At 36.0% G+C, this 23,948-nt stretch overlaps 1 protein-coding gene across 2 annotated transcripts in view; it reads left to right on the top strand.

Moving 5' to 3' along the window:
• KDM7A (lysine demethylase 7A) overlaps positions 1 to 23,360 on the top strand; it is a 64,775-nt gene extending 41,415 nt beyond the window's left edge. Inside the window, exons 11-20 of one of the 2 annotated variants that reach the window (XM_035342579.1) lie at positions 2,090 to 2,179; positions 2,979 to 3,188; positions 4,602 to 4,726; positions 5,225 to 5,382; positions 10,245 to 10,342; positions 12,136 to 12,281; positions 12,433 to 12,641; positions 14,810 to 14,895; positions 16,055 to 16,331; positions 17,147 to 23,360. In XM_035342579.1, the coding sequence (XP_035198470.1) occupies positions 2,090 to 2,179; positions 2,979 to 3,188; positions 4,602 to 4,726; positions 5,225 to 5,382; positions 10,245 to 10,342; positions 12,136 to 12,281; positions 12,433 to 12,641; positions 14,810 to 14,895; positions 16,055 to 16,331; positions 17,147 to 17,241 (1,494 nt within the window). In that variant the 3' untranslated portion in view covers positions 17,242 to 23,360. Of the gene's footprint in view, positions 1 to 2,089; positions 2,180 to 2,978; positions 3,189 to 4,601; positions 4,727 to 5,224; positions 5,383 to 10,244; positions 10,343 to 12,132; positions 12,282 to 12,432; positions 12,642 to 14,809; positions 14,896 to 16,054; positions 16,332 to 17,146 lie in introns of both variants that reach the window. The other variant, XM_035342571.1, reaches the window with a different exon arrangement.
• The last annotated feature ends 588 nt before the right edge of the window (positions 23,361 to 23,948 follow it).

Here is a 23,948-nt window from a genome sequence, read left to right as displayed (position 1 = left end):
TTTTTTTTTTTTTTTTTTTTTTTTTTTTTTTTTTTTTTTTAATAGCTGTTTTAAGGAGGGGAGGTGTGTGAATTCCAACCCCCCTCCCGCCCCCAAATGGGCATTTGGTTATGTTCATATTTTCAGGTACCAGGATGGTTAATTTCAGTGCTAGTTTCCAAAGATTTGTGGATTCTTATGCCTACCAGGACTTTTAGTAAATCTTGATTTTAAGATAGGTTTCTCGACTGACTGTTTATTTTCAATGTGTACAAAATGATTTATTGAAGTTTTTGAATGTATTACAGTTTTTTCCATTATTTTCTTTACCTCTAACACTTGATATACTTAGTCAATTTTGTTGCCACTATTCACCCTACTAAAAGAGAATTCCTCAGTCCCAAAGAGTTTCCAGGAGTCAGCATGCAGAGGCAACTTTAAAACTAGTTACTTAATAATGATGATAATTTTTTAGACATGGCATCTCTAGTTATTCAAATTTCCTGCCCATCTGTTCTTGCTGTCAAACTGTTAGCTTGATATATCAATTTGAATTTGTTGGCATATTTTAGTTGTTTGGATGGACTTTTTTTTTTTCATAATTACTCTGACCACAGCTTAATTGAAAAAGCTTTGATGTAAAGAGATACCTTTTATAGTAACAAACAAGTGAGTTTGCCAATGGAATTTAATTTGTTCAAAGAGTTATTACAGATTTTACTTGCAAAATAATGTATTTCTTCTTCAACTATGGCTGATTTAGTAAGGCTTGCCAGTATTTTTAAGCCAGAGAAACTTTCCAGTCAGTGTTTTATAAAATTGCATCAGAGTCTCTTCCTCTTGAAGTCCTCATGGACAGGAAGACTTTTTGGGAGAGTTCTTATGTAGAAAGGACTAGAAAGGTCCTAAAATAACCATTGATTTGTTGGAACAATTACACTGTCTGGTGCCAGAGGTGCTGTGTTCCCAAGTGTGAACGTGTAGAGGTGATGCACCGGAGAATGAATAATTGTAAATAATAGCATCAGATTTAATATTCCCTGTATCATTAATGACACTGAAACGAGTATATCAAAGTTATACATCTGGTTGGTTTTAAATGACTGAGAGGAAGCCAGATTCATGAAATGTACTTACAGTATCAAATTGCTTCTAGCAATAATTTTGCTGCTGGACCTCATTTTTGAAGTGTGAATAGCTGAAAGTGTTTGTGAGACATTTTTCTGTTTAAATAGTCAATTAAGGGGATACCAGAATTCATGACAGTCATTCCGGTCTATGAGCGAGTGTTTCGTCTGTTTAATATTAACTAAAGTTGTCTTGGGGCACATTTAAACTGTACATACAAAATATTAAACTTGTTTTACTAGATCTAACTGTAGAGTGTTTGGACTTGCTCAGATTAGTAGTAAATATATAGTAGATCTGTCTGTGCTCTGATACCATTTCAGAGGATTAAAGGGAACATAAACTATTATGGTGTCCCAAGTTGTTTTTATAGGGAATGATTTTGAATAGCTTTCTCCAACCTTCCACATTTTAAATAAGTTAAGGAGGTTGTTTAAAAAGTGAAATGTGAGGCAGATGTCCAGAATCTGCTTGTTGGTTACTCATTGCTATTCCTGATTTACCATTAAGAATAGATTTTGTCATAGTGAAATTCTGTTAGCCTTTAGGTTTTTTTGAAACTCAACATTCTGAGTTTGCTAAGTGTGACTCCATACTGACCATGCTAAAGGGGAAAAAAAAAAGTGAATTACAGAGAAATAAAATGATGTAAGTGATTATCAGGATAGCTCTGTATGACCACTTCCTTAGATTCTTAGAGATTCTAGGAGAAGCTGTGGGATGGCTGACCTTGAGCCTACCTTTGTATATCCTGACTGTCAGACACTGAAGGATATCTGCTCCACCTAAGTCTTGGACGTGAAGCTTCAACGTGTTTATGCATCTGTCCTGGTAGTTTGCTGTAATTACTAAAAGAAATCAATCTGGCTTCTTCCCTTCAAACTTTTTTTCCTGTAGTTTCATTTATTTTGTACTACTACCGCTTTTATCTGGAGGGGAAAAAAAAATAAATAATTGCCTTTTCTCCATCCTTTGCATACAGCTTGTAACAGAACATGCCTTTGAAATTCCAGACAACATTAGGCCTGGACATCTCATAAAAGAGCTCTCAAAAGTGATTCGTTCCGTAGAGGTAAGAACAGAGGCAACCCTAAAGTCTGCAGGAAAATCATTGAATTTTTTTTTTGAATTGAGCATTCCATAGTAGCTATGCATTAATTTGACCTTATACACCTCTTTATTCAAAGTAAATATTTATTTATATTTAATATATTTTCTCATAGAAAAATGATAAATTTCATTTCTCATTTTCTAGTTGAAGATCAAGAGGAAAACTGTTGGAAATAGAATGCTTTTAGTGTTTGAGATAAAATGTGTAACAAGGGTGTTTTATGTAATTCTTAAAAAAAAAATCCACACATTTTAATGGTGAAACTATTTGTAGATCAATATTTCTAAAATGTTACCACTTATGCCACTTATAGCTGATAGTTTCATTTGAAATTCTGTTTGTATTGCATTCTTCTACTGCCTTGTTAGTTGTGATCTGGTTGTCAACTCTTTTGTTCCTCCCCCCCTGTTTTATTCTTTAATATCGATTAATATCGAAAACTCCCACATTTGCCTATGGAGAGGGGAGTTATGAAATCTGAAGAGAATAGTGATCTGTTGGGTACAGTACACGTATACCCTACCTTGTATGTTGGTGCTGCACTTCTGTTACGGGAGAGGTTAAAAGCCCCAAATAGGAAAGAGGAACTGTGTAACTAAGGCTTGTATGGCCAGTCCATAGCAAATATGTAGTACTTCACTAAAAGGTCTACAATTTTTATTTGTATAACTTACATTCCATTAGATGAGTGGGCAGCAGCACTTAAATATGTCGATTTGTCCCTATGTGACTGTTCTGAAATATGTGTTTTTAATTAAAGGAGGAAAACAACAAACCAGTTAAAACTCAGGGAATTCTCGGTGTGTGTGCAGCGTCACGGTCTTCACATGAAACAGCTTCTCCTCACCACTCCAGACGAAGGGTGAGGAAACTGCGAGACCATGCTACCAAAACTCCTTCCAACCTGGACATCTTGGAACTCCACACAAGGGAGGTACTGAAAAGGCTGGAGATGTCACCGTGGGAGGAGGCAAGTATTATGTTACGTGAAAGAAAAGCGAAACCAGAACATAAGAAATTGCTAATCTTTGTTGAAAGGGAAAAGATTTAAATATGCATAAAAACACAGGCTACTACTCTTGGCTATATGAGCCATGGGTAGGTCTTCAATTTCTTTCTTTCAGATTTTCCTGATAGAAATTTCTCTCTTCCTTGATACCTTTTGTGGACATTCCTTCAACATTTTGGTTTTGAAAGTGCCCTGAATCTCACCTACTGCAAGTATAGTTTTTGAAATAAGACAGCTGTAGCTGTCAAATCCTACTTTGAATCAGTTCTGTTCAGAAAGGGAGCTTGCAAAACCTCAGTTCTGTGAAGCTCAAGGCCAGACTTGCTTCCCTGTGTGTTTTTAAGTAGCTGTATGTTATGGTTCAATTACTGTAATTTGTTTAGCCTCATTTTTCCTTCATGCTCCTAGTTCCTGCATGACTATGACTCCCTACCAGAAAGCCTAAGGTTGCCTTTGGTCTCCATTGTGGGACAGCGAACTGTGTAGTTGTATTACAACAGCATCACAGAGAGAATGAGTGAAATATATGTAGTCTCTTGAAATATTCTTTTTTTCAGATTTGATGACGTTATTTTCAAAAAAAATGAAGCGGAAATGGGAAAAAGAACGCAAATATGGAAATAAGTAACTTTCTGAGAACAAGAAATGCAGATGAATGTGTTAGCTGTGATAGTGGAGAAATACAAAGTTGTCCTCATACTGAACTTCATAAAACATGAATAAGAGGCTTGCATTTAGGCCCCAAGGAGACGAAGCTGAGCTTGAAATTTAGCACAAATAGTTGACCTGTGCCGTTCATTGCTGTAAGCTGTTTTTAAAATAAAATGCTTAGGAGCATTAGCCATTTCCACTTAATGTAGGAAAATACTATTTGAATTTTTTTTTTTTTTTTTTTAAGCAGCAACACTCTTTTACATATTCTGTTTGGCACATAAGTCTATAATTGATTATTTCAGAGCATGTGTCAGACACGAGTTGCTTTGAGCTAAGAGGGGTTTACTTACAGCAGGCTACTTTCCATAATAATTTTGCTGTCCTATGCATAAGTTTGGGGACTAATTCCAGGGACCAGATGTCCAATCCAGGAGTTGCTTTATCAGTCCCTGTCCCAGCTTCTCCAAAGAAAATCCAAAAGGAGTATTATAGACATATTGTAGCTATTGCAGGTGGTTCAGGGGGCTGTAGATGATTTAAGGAAGAAGATGCAGTCTGTAGTTTTTTTTACATCTGAACATATTTTTCTTGAGCTTTCTTCAGCTGGTTATCAGAAATGTGTAACTGTCCTGGTGCTGAGTTTAAGCTTTTGTGGAGTGCAGGAAAAGCAATTTAATTTATAGAAATAAATAATAAGCAACATTGCTTTTACTTCTTTAGGATACAGCAAACTCGAAACTGAATGGGAGATTTAACAAGCCCTTTCAGCCATCTTCTACAGTACCTGAATGGCGAACAAAAGACAATGATCTTCGCCTTCTGCTGTCAAATGGAAGAATAATTAGGTACAAAGCATTGTTTGTGTATCACTTGTTCCTAGTCATTACGGACCAGAACATGCTATTTTTTTTAGTAAAAGTATTTTCTTTTCTGTTTGTGAAGCTCTAAGTTCTCTCCTACAAGTAAGATTCATGTTAGGAGTATAGAAGGAATGTCTTGTCTATTGTGTCTGCTGTCCCCTAGTGGAGCCAAGTTAGGGAGTGAAGAGGAGGAAATGCTTTACATGTTCCTTTGCTATGGCGTTTCATTCAATTGCTCGGTTAGGTCACTATATTAGCGTATTAGAGTGATTCTCATTAAAAATATGGTGTCAAACTTTGCATCTTTATGGTAGTGACAGTAGTACAGGGAACAAAATGGAAATATGTGCAGTTCAGAACAAAGAGATGAGCATAAGAGAATGTTACTGTTACTATCTCAAGGGTGACTTATAAATAATTAAGGAAGAGAAGACAATTGCTTCAGGTTTGTAAGAATAGTATGTTGTTTTTCTTGTGAGACAGAGATGAGAGACGCCCATTTACAGATCGAAGTCTTTACACGGCAGATAGTGAAGACGAAGATGACAGGACAAGGTCAAAAAAGACGACTGTTAAGAGAGAAGTCCAGACCTCAGGATTTGAAGGAGGAGGGAATACAGATGCCCAGAAACCACTGAACAGTAAGCTTCTCTCTAAGCCTTGTCAGTTCAATGTTTTGATGGCCTTGAGTAGGATCTAATTATTGTGAAGTCTTACTGAAATTTTACCTAAGTATAGAGAGGATAAACTAATAGATCAGTGAAGTAGCATTAAATTACAATAATAGATTTGTCAAATATTATTGGTCTACTGAAGAAGCTAACAACAGCATAAAGTTGAAAGGTAAAACTCATCATTTTATGTTAGTGCCATCTTGAATACTGTGAATACAGCATCTTTAGAGTGGATGTTTAATTGGTGTTGTAGATGAGTATTTGAGTATAAGATATTTGTTCATGTAGTTTTGTTTCATAATATGAGAGTGCTGATTTTTTGACCAAAATTGCTTCATATCATTCACTCTAGAGAATAAAAGGTAAAATGCAGGTAATTTCAAGCCCAACTCACCTTTCATTTTTCTGTTCCAGTTGGTGATTACATACTTGCTCATACGATTGTGTATGTTTTGCTAATGAACAGGTTTATTCCATACAGGAGAAGAAACATAACTTAGCATTGAAAAAATCTTACACTTTCAACCTTTGCAGCTATGTGCAAGGTTGGGGGAGAATTTATCATTATCTGTATGTAAAAACACTTCAGTCCCTTTTTCCAATACTTTATATCTAAACCATCCATCACTAGGAGTTGATCTTCCTTGGCCTTTCTGTAGCCTCAAGTCTTCCTGCCAAGTGTTCAACAGTGCTGATCATAAAGTGTATTAGTGAAGTATCAATATAGAATACCCGTTTTCAGTGCTTATTTTTAATAATGCTATCTGTGTACATTGACAAATTGGTTCTTGACATAGTTTGTTCAGCTTTCCGTTGAATTATAAAAAGTCACATCCTTTCACAGTAGAGCTTACCAGGGGTTCAGAGGATATGTATTAGGAAACTGAGGTCAACATTTGTAAGATAACAAGACTCCTCTAGAGACTTGCAGTTCCCTTGGCTTCCTGTACATCTGTAACAACATTTATGAGTCCATTGTCAGCCTGGATAAAATATTTAATTATTTTCACTAACAAAGCAATTTGTAATCCCTGTTGACTGCGTTTCCAAAGGTCACAGAGGACAAGATTTAAAAATCTGCACAGGAAAGACGTCCCTTGTGTGTTCAAAAGGCAAATGGCTAGTTGAGTGAAGGCTACATATAATGTTGTGTTATTTCACTTTAAAAATTAAACTAAGTTCTACATTTACATTGAAGATTCAATCATATACAGAAATTGTAGATTTTCTTCAAAGTCTTTGCTCTTGATACAGCTAGAATTTGGCAGCTTGCATCTAAATCTAAGAAATGTATTTAGAACTAAAAGCAAATGTTGAGATTGTTCTTCCAGAAATTGAGTACTCAGGACTTTCACTAATATTTGTGATTGAATTGTGAAAGTCTTCACGTGTCCCTATTAAGGGAACATCACCTATTTCTGGTTATGTTATTTTGCCGTAAGTGAAGGTTTGCTGAAAGGGAGAAATTCTTCTTCTGCAGAGAATTCCATAATGGAACAACCTGTTTCTATAAAAGGCTGCTGCCTTCCATTGTTCTTACTGGGATTTAGGCCAAGAGGCAAAGTCTATAGAGAGATGCCTTTAAACAGGTCAGACTATACAGCTTTGTGTGTCGTGCCAAGATTTTGGTTCTAAGTGGTGACCCAGTGTTATCAGAGAGACAAAGGTATAGCATGGCACTTAACAGAGCAAGATACTTTCCTGGATGGAGGGAAGGTGATTTAAGGTTTTTTTTTTTTCCTCAATTAATTTTTTTTGGGGGGAATTCACAGTAGGTTAGCCTGATCTTATAGATAATGACTGCTTTCATTCACAGAATTTTTAGAGTATTCTTCACAGTCTCTGGTATCATGTGGAGCCATAACTTTACTTGAGGGTAGACTGGTTCTTTATAAGGTAATAACAGTAATTACTAAAGTAATGGAAACAAACTGAAAACAACAACAAAAACACCCAAGAAAAAACAATATATATATCTACAGTGATTTTTTTAAAAGCTCAATTACAAAAAATTACATTTATTAAAAAAGAGAAGAGGGGTCCCGTGTACTTGTGAATGTCAGTAAGTGTATTTGAGACCTGTATGTGAAGGGTGAGAAAACAAGAGGAGTTGTTTTTGAGGGAATGTAGAAAACAGCAACAAGAAAACAAATGAAAAGGGCAGGTAGTCTTTTTTTTTGGGGGGGGGGGGGGGGGGGGGGGGGTTTTTTGGCGGTTTGTGTGGCATTATGAGCAACATAAGGCAGAAAGAAAACTGGGCAGGTATTTTCTGATTGCTTTGTCCACTCCTTGCAAAATAAAGAAGGGTCAATGGTTTGGCTGAATGTAGGAATATTGGCGCAGCCAAACTGGATCAAACCTGAGACTCAATACAGTTTGTTATATATGTTAGTACTCAGCCTCAAATGAACCAGAAATGCCTCAGCAATGTTAGGTGGCTTTAGCAGTTCAGTTTAGATCATATTGCCAGGTAATATTTAGATGACAAATAATTTGTTTCTCCTTAGCAGGGTATCAGTTAATCTCTATGAGAAGGCAAGATGGCTTCTGAAGTAAGAGATTCTGTGTTAGCATTACTTCTATAAATCTAAGTATTATCTGTATTTAGCTAATTATGTACTTGTCCCGTTCCTATTCTGTCTTGCCACATCATTTGCTTTCTCATAGATATTTGTGAAGGCTTGCATTACTTCTTTATAGTATTGTTGATTTAATAATTGGGCATTTCCAATTCCATGAGACAGTAGTTCCTGAGGAGCCTTCATTAATTGTATTTTTTAAAATTGTGGTTCACTATTTACACATTAAGTTTTGGCTAAGATCTGAAGCTCTACCTGTGAGCATAGTTTCATGTCCTTAATTGTTCTTCCCCCTTCCTTTGAATCATCTCTAACTTTAGAGCAGTTTTTTTTTTTTTTTTTGAAAAAGGTATAATGCAGTACTCCAAAGGAGAATTAAATTGAGCTATATAATGGTGTAATTCTCTGTATTATCTGTTCTGATGCTTATCCTAGAATCTTGTTTGTCTTTTTATTACCTTAAGCCAAAGACTTAAACTATCATCAGAAATCCCTTGGTGGTGGTGTTTATTTTTTTTTAGCTATAGTCATTTTGAATATTTATTGTCATATGTTGAACATTATTTGGCCTAAATTAATTTACAGTTGTGTTGCTCATTTACTGTGTTTGGATATCCCTCATAGTTCTTTCTAATACTACCTTAAGTTCAATTAGATTTTGGTTCCATTTTATTCACTTTCTGTTACTCTATTTCATTCTTAGTTTTCTTTTGACTCTTAACAAATTTCTGCTTATGTAGTGTTTAGAAAACAGTGCTGTCACTTGGGATACATTTGCCTGTTTATGAGCTTTGCCACAGTCCACAATAGGGACAAAATCCTACTACAAATAGGGTATCAGGTACATCTTTGATGCTTACATAACTAATGAATTACAAATTGTTGCATTCTGTTTATGTAGCTGCATATTAAATTGTTAAAAGCAAAACAGTTTAACTATATTTGTATTTGTTTCAGAGCTAATTTCTGATCTCTGTTAGTACTTAATATATGGTACTTGTTTCAGTTTCCTAGCTGAGACTTTTAAAAAAGCAACATAAAACTTCTCAAGTGCTTCTTTATCCACTAGCTTCTTGACAAACATTCATAAACTCGTGTTTTGTTTTTTTTTTTACTGAGTCATAGCTTTTGTCCAAAGCATATTTGCTAGATAAGCTGCATGTTATAGTCGTCCGTTAATTTGTACTTAAGCAAGACTTCAGCCAGCAGCATGGACGTAGGTATGCAGTATTGGATGAATCTGAACACCTACAATTAGTGGTTTGGAACATAAGCTGTCTTAAGAAGTGAATCCTTGTGAGAGCAGTTTAGCTACTTCGTATTCAAGTGCCTTCAGCGCTTATAAAAATAAACCATGTGGACTACTAGATGGATGTTTTTGATAGATTATTGTGTCATGTGCCATTGTTTTTCTGTCTATTTTGACACTTTGTTCTCTGGTTGTACTTTATCTTACTACTAGCAAAAAGTGTCTAAGGTTGGTATTTCCTTTTCACCCCGACTTTTTCAGTTCTCAATGGGATGAAAACCAATACATGTATATTGTGTATCATCACAATAGTATTTCAAGCTTCTGTGACAGGTCTTCATTTTAACTCGATTGACAGCTCTGCAGTGACATTAAACATTCAGAATATTGCTAGTGAACTGTGATGTAAAAGGAAAATTGCAAGTAATGCAACAATATATATATATATATATACATTTTACCTTTAAGTCATTTGATATCCTCTGACTTCTATGATGAGTGTTTCTCTGACTGCTCTTATTTTAAAACAAGAAAATTTCAGGTTTAAAGAGTCTAAGAATGATACTGAAGATTACTTGTAATCTGTAGAATTGCAGCTAGTGAAGCCTACTCCATTCTTCCTGAGACACTCTTCTTACTCCAATCTATATATACAAAAGCAGGAATTGAGAATCGACTGAGGTGTTTCTAATTGTCAGTGTTGCCATCTGTGAGGCTTGTGTTCTGTGAGAGAGAGAAAAGAAAAAGTGCTCCTGCTGCTCTATTTCTCTTCCACTGGCTTCATCTAGTGAGCCAGTTTACAAGGCTATTGATTGGTCAACAGTAGACAACTCAGAGTTTGAGGAAACTTGACTCATGAGTCAGATCAGTATGGGGTTGTGCTTTCTTTATAAAGGCTGTTAAAAATCAAATGTGAATTTTGTGTTCTTTACTTCCATCATAATTGTTAAATATTACTTGTAAGAAATGTTGTTTTATATTTTATTTTTTTCTCTCCCTAGTGTTCTTTGAAAGTGTGAAATCAGAACTCAGGAATGGATCCTCAGAGTACTCTGATATTTCTGATTCAGAAGAATCTGAGCCTGATTGCACTACACAGGTATAGCTAGAAGAAGTCACAAAAGTTAACAAAGCAATTAAGTATACTTTTGCTAACTTCAAATTTATTTGGGCAATAACAAAATATTTAATTCTTGTTCAAGATGCTATTTCAAACTCTACCCTTCTGTCTCATTCTTCATTTTTTCTAGTACTGGGAAAAAATGGCAAGATGTGCCATTTTTAGCCAAATATTTTGATCTTGTTTACCACTAAGGTGGGTTTGGCAAAGGATGACCCTGTTCTGGAATGTGCAAAGGCTGAGAAAAGTTAGATAATAATTGCTTTGTTCATTTCTTCCATAATGAATGCAACTTTCATCATTAGAATTATAAGTGTCTACCACACTGCTTCATTTTAGAAAATGGTTAAATGAAAACAGTCCTTTAAACCTTCAAATTTTTAATAATCTTAACTGGCTAAACCCTAATGAGGTGATTTAGACTGCTCATAAATGGAGATATTCCATTTGAAGGCCTAGACTGTAGTGATTACTTTACAAGTAAACTAAACATTTTTCTTCATAAGCATGTAGCCACATTTGGATCACTCTCATTGAGTAGAATGTTTTGTATTAATGCAACTGCTTTCTTATTTTTACTATATTCTGCTTCCTGATTTCTAATAATATTTAGCATAATAATTTTGTTTTTTTGTAATGATATATCCAAAATGAAGCATCTCAGTAGCTCCTGTAAATCCTTTTTATGTTTTTATATTGTAGAGAAGATCTTGGTGAAACAAGACTTTTTTTTTTTTTAACATTGAACTGTAGTTACAATGTAGTTGCTCATTTACGTCACTTTACAAGTGTCAAGGATTAACAAGATGCTCTTAGGAATGTAGCTATTGTTTAGAAACATCCCTTGGTGATCTGTTGCACTGACTTAGTCATTCCAGTTATGTTTTGATGACAGGGATAGTGGTAGCAGTCTTGAAGGATTATGATTCCTCCACATTTTGATCTTCCATTCAGAAACCTTTTATGGCCTATTACGTATAGTCTTTGGCTTGAAAAGAAGTGTTACTCTCTGTACATGTTGTAAATAATTAGTCTGTGTTACTGTTAAGATTGTATCTGTTGTAGCTCTTGCTTCACTTAAAGGTACGTTGAGATGCATATTGCTGCTCCACCTTTGGGAAGGTTCTGCTCATACAAGATGTAATCTCACCAGGAGTTGAAAAGCCCTTCCATTCATGAAATGAGGCTTTGCCACTGTAAGAGTGGCAACAGCTGCTATATCCCTGTTCAAGATGTGCTCTGGATTTACCGGAGAGTTTCTGCCACTCATAGAGATACTGCTGATGGAAGTTACCTTGCATTTGTGAGAGCAGGAACGAGAAACGGTTACCTGGGACAGCATGTGTGTCATAATTAATAAACATCACTCTGGGCAGGTCCTTGGAACCATATTTTTTTCCTCTAATTCAAATATAGAAGATAAAGAGTAGTCAATACTCTCTTTAAAGAAATTTTGCAATGCAATGATTTGTGCATGGTATAATACGTGTAGTGTTTTCTGGAAGAAATTGGATTTGGAGATGCTTGCTTTATTACTGGGGCATGTAATCCCTCAGTATTGCAATACTTGGATATATAACATCTCGGTTACTCTATTCAAGTTAATTGCATTCTGATTTATGCATACACACATATATATAAATGCATATATATATATATGTAAAGATGGACCCAGAAGCTTTAGATTTTTTATTTAGCATAAATTAAAGTAGCATCTCTATTTTAGGAGGCACGATGACCTTTCAGTGTGCTGTTTTCTCTTGTTCCAGCAGAAGGATTCCTCCACAGAGGAGTCAGAAAGCTCAGGTGATGAAGAGAAACAGGAAGTAACATCAAATTTCAAAGAGGACTCTAAGGTCACAAGAGACCTTTGTCAATCTTCTCAGAAGCCATCCAGAAATGAAACTCCCAATAAAAAGTAAGAATATTGTCTGTGTTCGTTTATAGATTACTGATAGACCTTTTCATTCAAATATTTATGGTTCCTCTTTATATGAATGCAAAAATCATTCATTCGGAGAAATATAGGATTCTGTTTTTTACTGCTTAATACTCGTGTATTTTTCTAGGGAATGTCCTACCTCGACAAGTACAGAAGAAGAAGCTATTCAGGGCATGCTTTCTATGGCAGGATTGCACTATACCACATGTTTACCAGGTCATACTCAAAGCACAGACTGCACAGATAAAAGAACCTCTCTTCAGGAACACAGAAGCTATCCCAGAAGTAGGCATAAAGACAGACAGCCATCTCAGAGTCACAAAGCAATGGAATGTGGTAGGTACCTGAATTAATTATGCTGCTGCTCTCTGCTGTTGAACAAATAAATATTAAATATTTCAGATCTGTAGTCAAGCTTTTAAGTAAACCAGACATCTTTTTAAAAGGCGGTTTTTTTTTGGTTTAGTTTTGATTTTGCTATAAAAAGTAAGTTACTTCATAAAATGGTGACAAACTTAGCTTGAGAGGTCATCAAAATGCATCTGCTAAATGTTGCCATTTAGAAGTTTTGTGGCATCCTTACAGGGTGAGGAAGTTATGGCTAGACAGAAAGTGTAATCTCCTTCAAAAAGGACTGACAGCCTCTACATAGTTGCAACTTTAATAGCATGTGTATTACTTCGATATCAACAGGAATCTGCTTGATGGCTTTCATGTATTTTGGAAAGCACATTTGGCTTTACTCCTGAAATTCTGCTATGAATGCAGTACATTAAAGGAGAATCTAATCTTGAAGAGGAGAATTCAGAAGTAACTTTTTTGTCAGAGGCATTTTGATGTCTCTGTGCCTGTGGAAAACAGGCATCTGTTAAATGAATTTTGGGAATGACAGACAACAGAACATTAACACTAATTCCCTCAAAGGAATCAAATTCAGGTTTTGGAACAGCGAGGGAAAAAAAATTGTGTGAAAATCCTTTGCATGAGAAGGAAATGGAAGAGGATTATAGCTTGGCTCATGTGAAACAAATAGAACCTCACCAGCAAATAGGGTGCTAGGTCAAAGTATTAACAATACATTCATTTTTTGTTTAAGTAGAAAACAGAAAAGCCTGATGTGATGTCATGGGCTATATTTTGATAACTTAAGCTGTAGGTCCTTAAAAACCCACCAATCAAGTATATAAAATCAGAAAATAAATGAACAAACAAAACCTGAACAAACAAAAACCAACCAACCAACAACAACAAAAAAACAACAAGGACCAAAACACACAGGTGTACACAGTGTGTTACTGTCTTCATACCTTTATTACAAATGTTATGTCTAGGTTACTATTATTGTAGTAGGTTTACTTAGGCCAGCAATTAAGCACCCACACAGCTGCTTGTTCCCTCCCCCTGCCCTGTGGGATGGGGGAGAGAGCAGGAAAAACAAAAGTGGGGAAAAACAAAAGTGGGAAAACTAATGGGGAGAAATAGGGATAGTTCACTAAGTGAAAGAAAAAGAAACAAGTTGTGCAAAGGGAATCACCACCTCCCACAAGCAGACTGATGCCCACCAGTCTCTGAGAAACAGATTTGAAGACAGCCTTTGCTCCTGCTCCTTCCTCTACCCCAGTTTTTTTGCCAAGCATGATGTGATATGGTAGGGAATATCCCTTTGACCAATTCAGGTCAGCTGTCCTGGCTTTGCCCTCTCCTAGTCTCTTGCTTACTCCTAGCCTACTCACTGTAGGAAGGCAAAAGTCCAAGCACTGCTCAGCAATAGCTAAGACTTTGGTGTGCTGTCAATGTAGTTTTAGCCACTAATCTAAAATGTAGCAACTATAGTTCGTTACGGGGAAAAATCCAGCTAATGTAGTATATATCACCAGTATATATCACTGGTGAAGGAGATCAAACTACATAACTCTTAGTGCAGCCATATTTTGCAAAATATTTTGGTTTCAGAGTATTCACCTCTAAATTTGAATTGAATTGATGTTTTGGAATACCCTCAATTTTACAAGCCAACTGTACAGCATATGTTATCAGTGTGGACACTTCTAGTATAGGCTGTTGGCTTAGATCTTGTTCCATATGTTGTGTGTGAGTAGCCCATCAGCACTTAGAAAGAAAACACTGCCTGTAAAGGAAAGACAGTCTTGGTCTTTCTATGAGCTACCCATGATAAAAAACCATGGTAACAAAGCTGAACACTGTAGTGTAGCAAAGAAAGTAGGCTGTCCTCAACATCAGTGCTTTCAAACTTGAATGATTGTGTTTGTCTGACTGTCTTATGGAGGTATATAAATCTTTAATTAGTTCTATTTATATTGTGAAATTGTTTTTCCAATTTAGTATGTAGAGCCAAACAGATCTGACAGCTTTTATTTGCTATCTAGGAAAAAAAAAATCCATTGTATTTTTGTTTATTAATTTTAAAGTTATTCAAATGTATAATTGATTTTGTACTCCCAATTACTGATTTCAAAGTTTAAGCTTGTTGAAATTCTCTTTAGGTAGGTCTGTGAAGGAAGAAGAAAGACAATTGGGAACTTCATCATGGGCTAGACACATGAATGAAGCCTCGAGGATTACCCCTCAGGTAAAGCAATATTTTAAACGTTTTGAGCATATTTTTATAGGAAAAAGAGGTCGCAAAGTTGTAGGCACAGAAAGTAAGTATGATGGGATAGGTCTTTACATACTGCAGAGCTGATAATAGATGTTTGTGGTGCTCATAACTGAGGATTGTATTTCTGTCATGGTCTTTTTTCTTTTTTTTTTTTTTCCTCAAACTTTATTCTGTTATGGTGGCTAGCATAAAGATGCTTAGTACAGTATCTTAAAAAAATATATTACAAAATCTGAATTTGTATGCAGTCTAACTGGGGAAGAACTATATTGTTTACTTGTTATTCTCACCTAGAGCATCAGAATGAGTGGAACTTGTCAGTAGTGTTAACAGTAAATAAATAATAATAATTTGAAAAATGCCTAGGAAATTGATACTACCAAACTGATAAAAACCTGAAAGCCAGCAGGTAGGAATATTTTTGCTTGCTGATGTCTGGATGGAATCCAGCAAAGAATATATAAATGAAAGGTTGCTTGTCTTACTCTCTAAATTCTTTTTTTTTTTTTTTTTTGATAATTGTCTCTGTTTCTAAAGCTGTATATGCTAGAAGTATTAAGAACAAATCAAGTTACAAAATAACAGTGCTGTTTAATAACTGTATTTTAACTGCATGCTTTGTAGTTTTTTTAAGAACATCTAACTACTTAACAATCTTTACAGTTGGTGATTCCCTGTTTAGTGTTTGCTGTCCCATCAGCTGTATATTGAAAGCAAACAAGTTACTTGCTTAAGTAGTCAATGGTTATGGTATGGCTTGCTGTAATGGCCAGTTTAATTGACAGCAATTGCATTTGTTTTGATTACTGCAAACTAAAATCAGAAAGTAGAAAAAATTGAGTACGCTGGTATGTGTAATAATCTATGGCATTGTCCTTAAGTGAATATGAAAAAGCTTGTACAGAGATATTAATACTGTACTTATATTCTATATCTTATTTTTAAGAGGAATCTGTCCTAAAGGAAATGATGGAATCATAAAGTGGTTGGACACTGGTGACACTGGTGGAGTTGCATCTTCTTTTTCAAAGATACAGTAGTGGGATTAGAAAAGCTGTAGTGAATTTGAATCCAGAAGCTATTAACTTCCACTTTTTTCTTTTCCTTCCTCTCCTCCTTTCCACACCAGGATACAAATAAAACACAAAAATATATCAAGAAAGAGGGTGCATCGGAGGCTAATCATAAAGTTCAGGAAAACCGAAGTATAGCCCACAACAATGGCCTGAGTTTTCAGCATGGCAAGTATACACGAGACTCCAATCTAATTCAAGGAGAATGCCGGCTGAGTGATGGCAGCCTCAGCCCCGACAGGCCATATGGTGAAACGTCCTTGTCTATACCACTTCACCCAACGAAGAGGCCAGCATCAAATCCACCCCCTATCAGTAACCAGGCGACAAAAGGTAATGTTTATCGCTGCTGTCCTTTTGCTAGGGAAAGGAGGGTGGGAGGTGGGGGGACAACAAGCATCTGAGAAAATAACCCTGTAAACATCAAAAAGAGCTGTTAGATGCAGAAACTGCAAAGCGGACAGGCTTAGACCTTGAGGAAAAATAGAAAATTGGGAATCCTTTGGATGTTTAAATATTGGCTTAGAATGTGCGGAGGAGGGGAAGAAAGAGATCTGACTGACTGCTTGGGTAATAGAACCTGTCATTGTTAGCGTTGCATCTCTGCAGGTTTATCTGTCGTGCATTCATTATATTACAGGGAACAGAACAAAGAGAACCACTGCAATACTCTGAAACGCTGGCCTGAATCAGATTTATTTATCCAAGTGAAGGTTTAAAAACTGTGCCATTAAAACAAACAAACAAAAAAACAGAAAACCGATGACCATTCCGTTTAGTTTTACTTTCTAGTTTATTTTGCATGTTTTACTCAAGGGAATTATTTACTTGACTAGAATCCAGGGAACTTGGCTTAAATTCTCCCCGACCACACCCACTGCCCTTCCTTAGACTAGAAATATTTGGAAATAGTATGATAGCATTATTTATGATGATGCTGACAGGAGTATAGGGAAGGGAACTCCTGCTGGTCTTAGAATTCTGATTCCTGTTTGCTTGCTCCAAAACAGACAGATGAACAGCATTTTTGGGAAAGCGATTTAGATGAAATCTTTGTGTGCTTCAGCTCTAAGTTCTTGATCTTTGTTCTATGCCAATAAAAATTTGTTCTGAAATTCCCCATTGAAGTACTTGATTTATCTTTTTAGGCAAACGTCCAAAGAAAGGAATGGCAACTGCTAAACAGCGTCTTGGGAAGATCTTGAAGCTGAACCGGAATGGCCATGCACGCTTCTTTGTTTAATGTAGCTGCTACTTCTACTACTGCTGTCTTTCCTATACAGACCAGTATTGAGGTCGACAGAGCCTGGAGCTGCTGTTTTTCCTCTGCTTGAAGCAGACTTGCATGTACCGTATAAAACACTGCCTGATGAACAACAAAAACAAACAAAAAAACAAAACCCACAACCCAATGCTGCATTTTCACTGTGCCACACCTGCTCAGCAATAACCATACGGGAATGGGGAAATCTTCGGAGAGACATGGACTGTGAGAATTAGTCTCTCATCAGGGCTTGAATATCATATGTTGCTGGTAGTTTCTGACCTAATTCATGAGGGGAAGATGATGAAGGTGGTTTATCAATAATTTATTTCTGATAGATTTTGACAACTTTTAAATTCATTTTAAAAACCTATTTATTTGGAAGACTTTTTTTGTGGGGTTATTAATTTAGATTTAAGAATGTGAAAGTTTTTAATTGTTTTGATAATGTATGTTTGGTGCAGTGGAGAGCCACATTAATGGTGATTATTATTCTGGACTCCTAAATTTGATATTCAGGTTATAGTCTTAAATAGGGATGAGATGCATTATTAATTATTTTTAAATTAAGGCTTATGGAATCTTATTTTTTTTCCTGCTCTTTATAAGCTATTGGCTGGGCTTCTGTTGATTTGCAAGTGCATATTCTCTGCCAGCTTGGTTATTTTTTGACCTCTCCTCTTTTATACAGATTTATTTATTTGATGGGCTAGAAGAGACTCTCCTAAAGACAGAAGATTCTTCTTATGTCTGTCCAGTAGCTATCTTGCTTTAAGCCGCACCCCTTTCCTCCAAATTGGAGTGCATACTTTTCCTCCTGATGTGATGTTTGATTTATCTCTGATAATTTTCTTCTGCAAAAAGGCTCCCTGAAGTTGCATTTGTACAGGTTATTCAGAAGTTGGTACGAGGGAGGGAAACGATACATCTTGGAGGAACGGGGAGCTCAGTCAAGTTACACATTTTCCACAACGCTTACTCAGTAATAACGCATAAGATACATTGTGGTCTTAAGATTTGGCATATTATTTAATGTAGCATGAAAGAAGCATTAAAATATTATTGTACTTCAGACATTTCAGTGAATATCAGGAAGGCAAGAGAATCTGTGTTGCTTTCAAAGCTGGGCATGACAGCCAATTAAAAGTCTTAACTGGTGCGCATATAAGCGTTAAGTAGCTTACTGGTATCGGAATGATCATTTGTGTCAAGCTTCCTTCAGAGCTGATAGCAAATGCTGATTCTGAATTATTGTAAATAATTTTGATTTTAAATTTGTATTTTTCTGTAATATAAAATTAAATATTTAACTTTTGGGGGTTGGGGTTGAAGGCAGAAAGGGGAATACTTGATTCTGGAAAAAGGGCATTTTGCAGGGTCCAGCCAAAATGAAAACATTAATATTCTAGTGACAACTATTTTTTGTTGTTGTTGTTTATTTGTTTGTTTTCTTTTGAGTGATTTCCTAAGAGTAAAATTCTCAGGAATAGTTATCCAATTTGTTGAACTGATTTAAACTTCCATAACCAGTTTTTCCTTCCTCCATATTCTATACTGAAATAGTTTTCTCGTGTTGTAATTTAAAAACAGATTATCTTGGACTTTGCAGAATATTTGTGCAGAGTTATTTTCATATAGACTAGATAATGAATGCCTTTACAAATTTATGGAAATAGTTCTGATGTCAGGTAGTTTTGATTGTTGCAGGGTCAAAACTTTTCAGCACTATGTTATCCTGTTTCTAAATTGAGAAACATCAAAACATAATGCAACTGCAAATAAATCGGGTAGTTTTCATGGCCTAACTTCCTCTGGAGCTTCAAAATTATAACTTAAGTTTTTTTGTTTGTTTGTTTGTTTTTTTGCAGCCCCTCTTTAACTTTATATTGACTTGACTTTAAATGTATGTGTGTGTGTCTGTGTGCGTGAGTGTGCATATGAATGATTTTTTTAAACCTTTTTTTGTTTGCTAGCTATGATTTCACAAAAGTATATATTTCTTCCACCCCCATCCCCTGGAAGAAGAACACCACTGGCTGCATTCAGGCTGTTTTCAGTCTTCTTTTTTTTTTTTTTAATTACTTTTTTTTATTAATGCAAGCTGTTAACCTTGTTTAGACTATTGCGAATGGACATAACAAAAGATTGCTACAAATCAGAAGATAAGCTAAGAGGTACTCTCTGGTGCTGAAAGTGACAATAAGTACTTGCTATTCTCAGGTGCTATGTTTTCCAGATGGAAATAGTCAAAAGAGAATATTTTAGCTATCTTCTAACATGTTCTCATCAAGGTAATAAGTCAAAGAAATAAACTATGTTGTCAGTGCTAGTTAAAATTATATACCATATAAATATACTCTGTGCTTAAGCTTGAGCTAATAGGTTACTGCCCACCAAGCTTTGAAATCTGTTTTAGCTTTAGCATATTGAACCAAACTGCTTCCTTCTTGCTGACTGTATAATTTTTAAGAACAAAAATTTCCAGTTTAGGACAGCAAGCAGATTGAGAGTAGAAGGAGGAATGAGCCATCTCTCCTTGAAGGCAGATTTCAGGGAACACTAATCGGAAATAGAAGTATGCCAGAATAGAATCTGGAGTAAGGAATTTTGAAGTATGGAATAAGTGTTCTTGTATATGTGACAGATTTATACAGAGTTTCTTTTCTGACCATCCATATTATTTATCTGTATCTTACTATTGGAACACAGACATGGCTGGACCCATTTATATTATTTCTTCTTGTTTTTATCCTTTCTTTATTCTGTTTTCTACCTTTTTTTTCCAAAGTGGCTCTCCACTGTTGTTGCTGTTGTGAGTTTGTGTAATAGTCTCTTCGCAGGCTGTCAACAGGCAGAGGTTCATTCCCATTTTCTTCAGATATCCATGCTTCCAGCAGATGTTAACTCTGATGTTCCACCGCAGAACGAGCAATTTAAAAGAAATTGCCATTAGGAGCAATATTTTAAAAAAGAAAAAAAAAAAAAAAGAAAAAAAAAAGTCTAGTCTCCTGGTAGCTTATGAAGAGGATGTGGTAACCTCACTTGTTTTGTGTACTTGTTTGTAGGGATATTTTTGTGTTCTAGGTGAAAACACTACTGCACCAATCTTTTTGTAGATGGACTGAACCTTGTGTTGTAGTAGTGGAGGGAAAAAGCCCTATTTTTTTTCTTGCTGTATCACTTGGGATGGGAGAGATGGGGAGTGGGGAGCACTGACATGAAAACTCAGAGAATTAAGCCTGGTATGGTAACTCGTTTTGGAGGAGGATCTTTTTTGAAAAGTCAGTGAACTTGGATTTGACATAAAAACCTACTTTTATTTTTTTTAGTTGATAGACCATACAGTAGGAAACGAAGTATTGTAGGGGTTTTCCCGTTCTCTTAAGTTCTCACGTTCCTACAACTAGGAAGAAAAGAAACAAGAAACAAAAAACAAAAACAAAAACCAGAAACAAAACAACCAAAACATGAAAATGGAAAGACCACCTAGAAACTATATCAATGACTCTTCCAGCAACTTTCCCTTTTCTCCCTCTAGACTTGCTAATAAACCCTGGCTACAAGGTAGCCTTTAATGACCTCTGAGGTAGATTACCTATGCAACCTATAATACTCTACATAAATCCATTTTAAAGACAATTTTGAAAGGGTTAGATGTTGAGAGTTACAATTATTGCTTTCTGATCACACGGGGAATCTTGGGGGGGTTTGAAGTTGTGTTTATTTTTTTGGTGGTTGAAGTGCTTGTGTTACTTTTCGTAGCAAAATAAGAGAGCACAGTGTCATGATTGCCTTTTAGAAGCTTCAGCTTTCCCTAGGCTTTGCTATATGGCATCAGCTGCCTTCATCCTCACGGCCATGAAGTTGCAAATGTTGAAACCATTTTTTTTCAGGGTTTCAGAGTTAGGGCTGGCATGAAGTTTGCTAACTGCTTTTTTGGCGATTGTGGAGACTAAGCAGAGCTGAAGCTAGAGTGACCTGGTACTACAAGCCTATAACTACTGCCCTATTTAGGCTCCACGTGCCCACCTATCCCTTCACACTCCCACCACCAAGTCTAGCGTCTTTTCAGAGTCTCATTCATGTAATACTTCCAGACCATTAAAAGCTGTTTGTACCTCTGGGACTGAGTGAGCCTAGAGCTACCTCTGTTTCTCAGAAGAAATATAAATGGAACCCAGGGCCTTACTATTTGTGGTTAAACAAGATTAAAAGCTACGACATCCATTTTTTCCAAAAAAATAACCCTTAGTAAAAAAATAAAAATAAAAAACACCCTAGTAGCCCTCTTTGTGGGAGCATGAGAGTGATAAGTCATGCAGCGGATGGGAAATACAAGTAGCACTGATAAGGGGATGCGCCTTCTTCATAGGCTGCATTTCTGTTTGGAAAAAAGGACTTTTTCTACTTTTAATATAAATTAAGCCATAAGAGTTTCATGCTGTGGGAAGGGAATGAAAGGGATCACTTTAAGAGATTATATTGATATGTATTGTCACTTCTGCTGGGAAATGTCTATTGCTGCCAATGCTTTGGCAAATCTTTTTTTAAAAAAAAACGTGAAATTTGAGGGAAAAAAAATGGGGGAGCTAGTTCTTGGCTATATTTACTAGTTTTGTAGTAATGTTTTGCTGGCCCGTTTGTCTCTTCCTCTCCTTTTTCTACTCTGATAGTCTAATTTCTGTCTTTCCTTCTAATGTCCCTGAAAATATTAGCTTGTCTGCTCAGTAGGGGTCGGTGTATGTGTGTCTTCCTCTTTACAGAAACGCACTACTGTGTTAAGTATTTGGCTGGGAAATGGGATGCTGCAGCTTTAAGAGCATTTTTTTCAATTCATAACAGTATTTCCCATCCTCTTTTGCCTGCAGGCAGGGAAAGTGTATGTACAGTATTTATTTTGTTTTGATTTTACTTTAAATTTGTAAGTTTCTATAAGTAGTTCACATTGATTATTCTAGGGGAGGACAAGTGGCTTTGTTTAAATTTGTATTTGATATTCATAGTTTCCACTTTCTGTACTTTAAAATACTGAAATTAAAAAATTGTATTGCTTATGTTTTGATTTTAGCACTCTAAAGTGTTTAATTTCTTCAGTCTTCTCATTCACTTCAGTGTAAATACAAAAACTGTACAGAACGTGCTTTTCTAGGCCCAGTGTCTGTGCTCTTTACTCACGGCGTTTTTAAGACAAAATTTTCTGGAGAAATGTGAGAAGGAATATTCTCATACTGTTCTTTATTTTTTGACGTGCAAACATTGTTTCAATCCAAGTATATTATATGGCAGCCAAACGCAATTTGTGAAGATGTGTATATTCTTTCTGAATCTTAATATAGAAGGGAGGTGGAAGTGTTCTGTGATCTGTCATATTAGCAAGAAAAATAGAGGTGTAAACTCTAAGCAGGGTGTCAAAAAAAAAAACAACAAAAAAAGATATTTTCATGTTCTTCTTGCTCTTGGGTTTTGTTCAGTTTTGCCTCAAGCTACTGATGACTCATTTCTGGATACCTTTTTTCTACAAGCGGCGTGCTGTTTCCGCAAGAAGCGATTTCTCTTGCACACTTCCACGTAGTTTGTCATATTCACGGATGGCTTCCCTGCTCATTTCTCCCTCCACATGTCATCTTCTGTTTTACAGTTGTCAGTGCTCCCTGTTTTGACTCCATATGGCATAACAGTGTTTGCATGTGGGTACCCTACCTGGGGTAATTTAAACATTGCCATGTTGCAGTCGCTGCATTGCATTTTCTTCCCTTGCAAATAGTGCTTTGTGCTACTGAACAATTTCAGTGTCGTATATGGACAGATGCTTAGATTCCAGTGATGGCCATTTTATGAGAGCCTTAGAGGAATGGTGCAGCTTGGCAGGCTTGGAAGAATCAGATGGCAAAAAGCGTTTGAGCATCCTCTGCAGCTGTGCAAGCGTACTTCGTAGGCTGGCTTTTAGTTTGCAGAGAATTTATGGTTGACTGCAGCGACTAGGAGCTCTGTTCATGGACCAGGACTCTGTTTCACCACATGCTTTACAAAGAGCAAGAACACTGTCCTCAAACCATGTCCTGTTTCAGTTTAAGATTGAAATAGTTTTGTAAAAAAAATAGCACTGAACCAGGTCTTGTAAATTTTGAGGGTAGAAACTTCTGTGTTGTTTCAATAACAGATTTCATTTGTGTGGACTAAGAAATCATGGGGAAAAATCATGATTTAAGTACAGAGGATAAAGATTAAATATTTATATGTCCCGAAATTAGTTTCTTCTGTATTTTGACACACCTCTTACATTTTTTGAATTAATGTGTTAAAATTCATTTAAAATTTGGTTAGCCAAAGATCTGAAAGAGCTGTTTCTCAAACAGAACAACCACATATTTTTAAGTGATCGCTGTGATTGGTTGAGGGCAATGCTGCAACCTGGGCATTTCCATCAGACACTCATCTGGGTTTGTCACACTGGACCCACTGCTCATACTTGTTTTGCTGTTAAAATAAAGTGGTAGACTTAAGAGTGTCTCAGTGGGACACAAAAGTTTCTTTCATACCCACATAAAAATCTATATAAGCGCATTTACTATTTGTCCTTTTGCTCTTGCCAGCTATACTCTGGAGCTTTTCTCTATATGACCACTGTCTGGTGCATAGTAGGTAGGATAACACACGGGGAAAATACACAAAGTATCTTAAAGGTG

The sequence above is a fragment of the Oxyura jamaicensis genome, chromosome 1 (genome assembly GCF_011077185.1).
Source record: "Oxyura jamaicensis isolate SHBP4307 breed ruddy duck chromosome 1, BPBGC_Ojam_1.0, whole genome shotgun sequence".
NCBI lineage: Eukaryota > Metazoa > Chordata > Aves > Anseriformes > Anatidae > Oxyura > Oxyura jamaicensis.
The sequence above is the reverse complement of the archived record's forward strand: the minus strand, read 5'-3'. Positions and strand labels throughout refer to the sequence as shown.